Here is a 3587-nt window from a genome sequence, read left to right on the forward strand (position 1 = left end):
CCCATGGGTGATATTAATCTAGGCTGAAAATCTGTCTAATGACATTTTCATGTTTGTAATATCCCCACGACAGGCAATTATTCCTGCCCAGCCCCCTCAATTTCTCAGTAGCAAGTCTGATTTCCTTTCAGTCTTCTGGCAGTTTGATTGGTTGAATTTCCTTGTAGCTTTGGCTTTATATAGGAAGGGTCTGCCATTGAATTCCTCATCTGAGGTGGGCCCTAGATTTTGACTTCTGAACTTTCTGCCCTGGGAGGCTTTCAAAACCGATACTAAATTTACTTGATTTGGAAACGGCTCTCTTGCAAGATCAACTTCAATGTTCTGCTTAGCTCTCTGAATATATACTTTCCTTTGTATTTTGCACTTGTAAGTTCTCATTATCTTGTCAGTTATTTGATGCCTTAGAATTTGATTTTATATTTTGTCCATTATTTTAGTTTTTTTTAAAGCAGAGTGATTTCTTAGCCTATCATATTGCCATAAATGCAACTGTAATGTGGATTTTGAAAAAGCAAATCAATATAGAATAATTGTTAAGAATACAGTCTCTGGAGTCACATTGTCTGGCTTTATATCATAGATGTTTCTTGGCTTTATCTGCTATGTGATATTGGACAAGTTACTTCATTGTGTTTCACTTTTCTCATCTTTAAAATGAGGAAAGTAATAGTATTTTCCTCATAATACAGGTAAAACACTTAGTACACTTTTGGTCATTTAATGTCATTATGATTACCTCTCTTTGAAATTGGTTGAGAGAGAAAATGAGAAATAGCAAGAGATGAGAAGAGGGAGGATGAGCTGTATGGGAACAGGGAATGAAGAAGATACAAGTTTGGGGGGAAATGATATAAAAAGAGGTTTTATTAAGCATGTCTTGCTGAATGTTATGCAATATAATTCACCTCTTTCCATTTCCTCGAAAAATCTTCAGTAAAGACCTACATATTTTTCAGCATTCTTTTGTTATGTGTTTTGTTTTGTTTCCCCACCCCCAGGAGGATTTGTGGTTTTTTAGGAGGCAGGAGATGGATGTGATACTGTACCAAGACTGGTTTCTGGGTGGCTCAATCTTATTCTTATTACATAGTTACCTTACAGCTGTCAGCGAGTCCACCGCAAACACTGTTGTCTCCACCGCTTTGGCAATCTGTCTGAAACATAGCAGGCCTCAAACACAAACAAAAGAACACCAAGATAACTTGAATAAAATGAACAAAATTTTTAATTAGAAAAGTTAGATGTTAGGTTTTTCTAACACTGACCATAGTAAGAAAGATGATATAATAGTTTCCTTCCTAACCTTTTAAAAACAACATTTTCTAATTACAAACATGAACTTAGTACAGAATCCTCAAAAAACAGCAGGGTTTCTCTACCTCTGCGTTGTTGACACCTTGGGCTGGATAATTCTTTGTTGTGGGGGGCGAGTAGGAAGTTCAGCAGCCTCCGTAGCCTCTACACACTAGGTGCCAGTAGCACCCTCCACCTCCAGTAGGAACAACCAAAAATGTCTCCACAACTTGCCCAATATCCCCTGGGAAGAAAATATGCTCCAAGTCGAGAATTATTTGGTGCATGAGAGGAATTAGAAAAATCACCTGTAGTCCTACTATCTAGAAATGTGGACTTTTTGTTGACATAAATAAAGATTACAAAACCCTGTCACATTAAACTTAGTGTTCTATAGCCATTTTTTTTTTCACTCAGTAATACAGCATCAACATTTTGGTTATGTGATATCCCTCTACAGGATGGGTTTTAATGGATGCTGGTGCTAACGCTGTATGAAAGCATCGTACTTTACACAACTCATCCCATAGTGCTGGAGAATCTGATCGTTTCAAATAAAGCTTCACTATATATATCTGATTATTTCCTTAGAATAAATTCTTGTGAGTAAAACTGCAGCTCAAACTAAGTTTGGTGCTGTCCACCGCTATGGTGATGAACTTCAGAGCACCTAATCTTGCCCTCACCTGCCAAGAGCCCTTTGCTCAGGATCCATTCTCACGCAGAGAGGTGTCTTCTGACCGCCCCGCGCCTCTCCTCGGTGTTTCCTTGTCTAGCAGGACGACAAAGTCCCGCCACGGTGGGATGGGGGCGGGGGAGAGTGAGCCGTACCGGCCCTCCACCAGCGGGAGGCGCTGTGGAATCCGCGGCGGCCCCGGACGAACCAGGACGCCGCTCTCCGTCGGTGGACGCTCTGCCCGCCAGCCCCGCGTCGCCTCGGCGGCCTCCGGTTCGGGGAAGTGTTTCTAGGAGACGGCGATAGCCGGCCGCGCCTGCGTAGTTGACGCTACCGGGGGCGGGCTGACGGACCCGAGGCGCTGGCCCACGGAGCGAGTTCTCGCTGGCTCTGGGTCGCTGTCGCCGCCTGGCTTCTCTAGCTCCATGGTACTCCCGTGAGGCTGCTTGCCGGCATACGTCTCCTCGGGATGGAGCACATCCGGACGACCAAGGTAGTCGGGTGCAGAGAGCCATTTGCCGCTGGCCTGGTCTGACCTGGCAGAGGCGGTAGGCGACGAGGGCTCGCCTGGCGTGACTAGGGCTGGGGACTGGCCGGGTGGGACCTGGCCGGGCCTGGTCTGGGAGGGCAGGGTCAGCTTGGGCCAAGGGAGGTGCGGAGGCCTCCTGTACCTACGGGAGCAGGGGTCTCTTTCAGAACCTCGGAGTGCTTGAGGATAAGTCCGGGGAAATTGGTCAACGCCTTCTTAGCTGTAAGCTTGCTTTCTTTCCTTTTTTTAAGGAGGCAAAATTGGAATTGCTTTATCTTTGGGGGCTTTCAGCTGTTCATCGCTTCATATACCGGAAACAGGGCGGGTCCTCACATTAACGTTACGATGTTGTGTAAGCTTTCCTTTGCTCACGTTTCGTCGTCCCGTGTCACAGATTCATGATGCAAGTTTTGGAGGAGCCAAGATCACTCTCACTCTCTTGTCTCGGTCTCCAGTCATTTAGATTGGGTATTTCCGTGTCTGTGCTCCAAACTTTCGGCGTTAAGTCAGCTTAATAGACGAGTTATGGAGAAGGGGAAAGTGTTATTCCGTAATTTAAAAGGTCAGATGGAACTTTCTTCGATTGAAGTTATTAAATTCCATACTTCTTATGTGTGAAAGACATTTATTTTGAGAATGAACGAATATTTTATGATTCCGTTACAAATTTAAAAACTTGAGGAAATGACATCACAATAGTATCGAATTACTTTTCCAGCATTAAAGTTAAACTTCAACTTTGGGAGGGAGACAAACATAAATCGAGACCAGAACTGAATAACATTTTAAGGTCGCTCAGAGCCTATTGATTAGGAGGAAGAGCCACTGAATTTGACTCTCCGTGTTTTGCCAAAGCTGAAACTGTCACTCAGTTGCTGCTCATCTTAAAGTTACGGCTAGCTGGGGGAACTAGCAAACTTAGTTATCTTCGTTGTTCCAATGAGAATTTGAGATCTATGTCTTTAAAATATTTCACAAACCTTTTAAAGGTGCACATGGATTTTTATGAGAGCTTGTTTTTAACATTGCACATACAGTACCTGGTAAAACTGAAGATGCTAAAAACTGACCCCCCTTTTTAAAAAA

At 43.7% G+C, this 3587-nt stretch overlaps 1 protein-coding gene across 1 annotated transcript in view; it reads left to right on the top strand.

Moving 5' to 3' along the window:
- Positions 1 to 2161: 2161 nt before the first annotated feature.
- The window catches only part of MTMR6 (myotubularin related protein 6), a 43134-nt gene continuing 41708 nt past the window's right edge, over positions 2162 to 3587 (top strand). Inside the window, exon 1 of the mRNA XM_012649897.1 lies at positions 2162 to 2465. Coding sequence (XP_012505351.1) covers positions 2442 to 2465 — 24 coding nt within the window. The 5' untranslated portion in view covers positions 2162 to 2441. The remainder of the gene's footprint in view (positions 2466 to 3587) is intronic.

The sequence above is a fragment of the Propithecus coquereli genome, unplaced genomic scaffold (assembly GCF_000956105.1).
Source record: "Propithecus coquereli isolate 6110/MARCELLA unplaced genomic scaffold, Pcoq_1.0 Scaffold306, whole genome shotgun sequence".
NCBI lineage: Eukaryota > Metazoa > Chordata > Mammalia > Primates > Indriidae > Propithecus > Propithecus coquereli.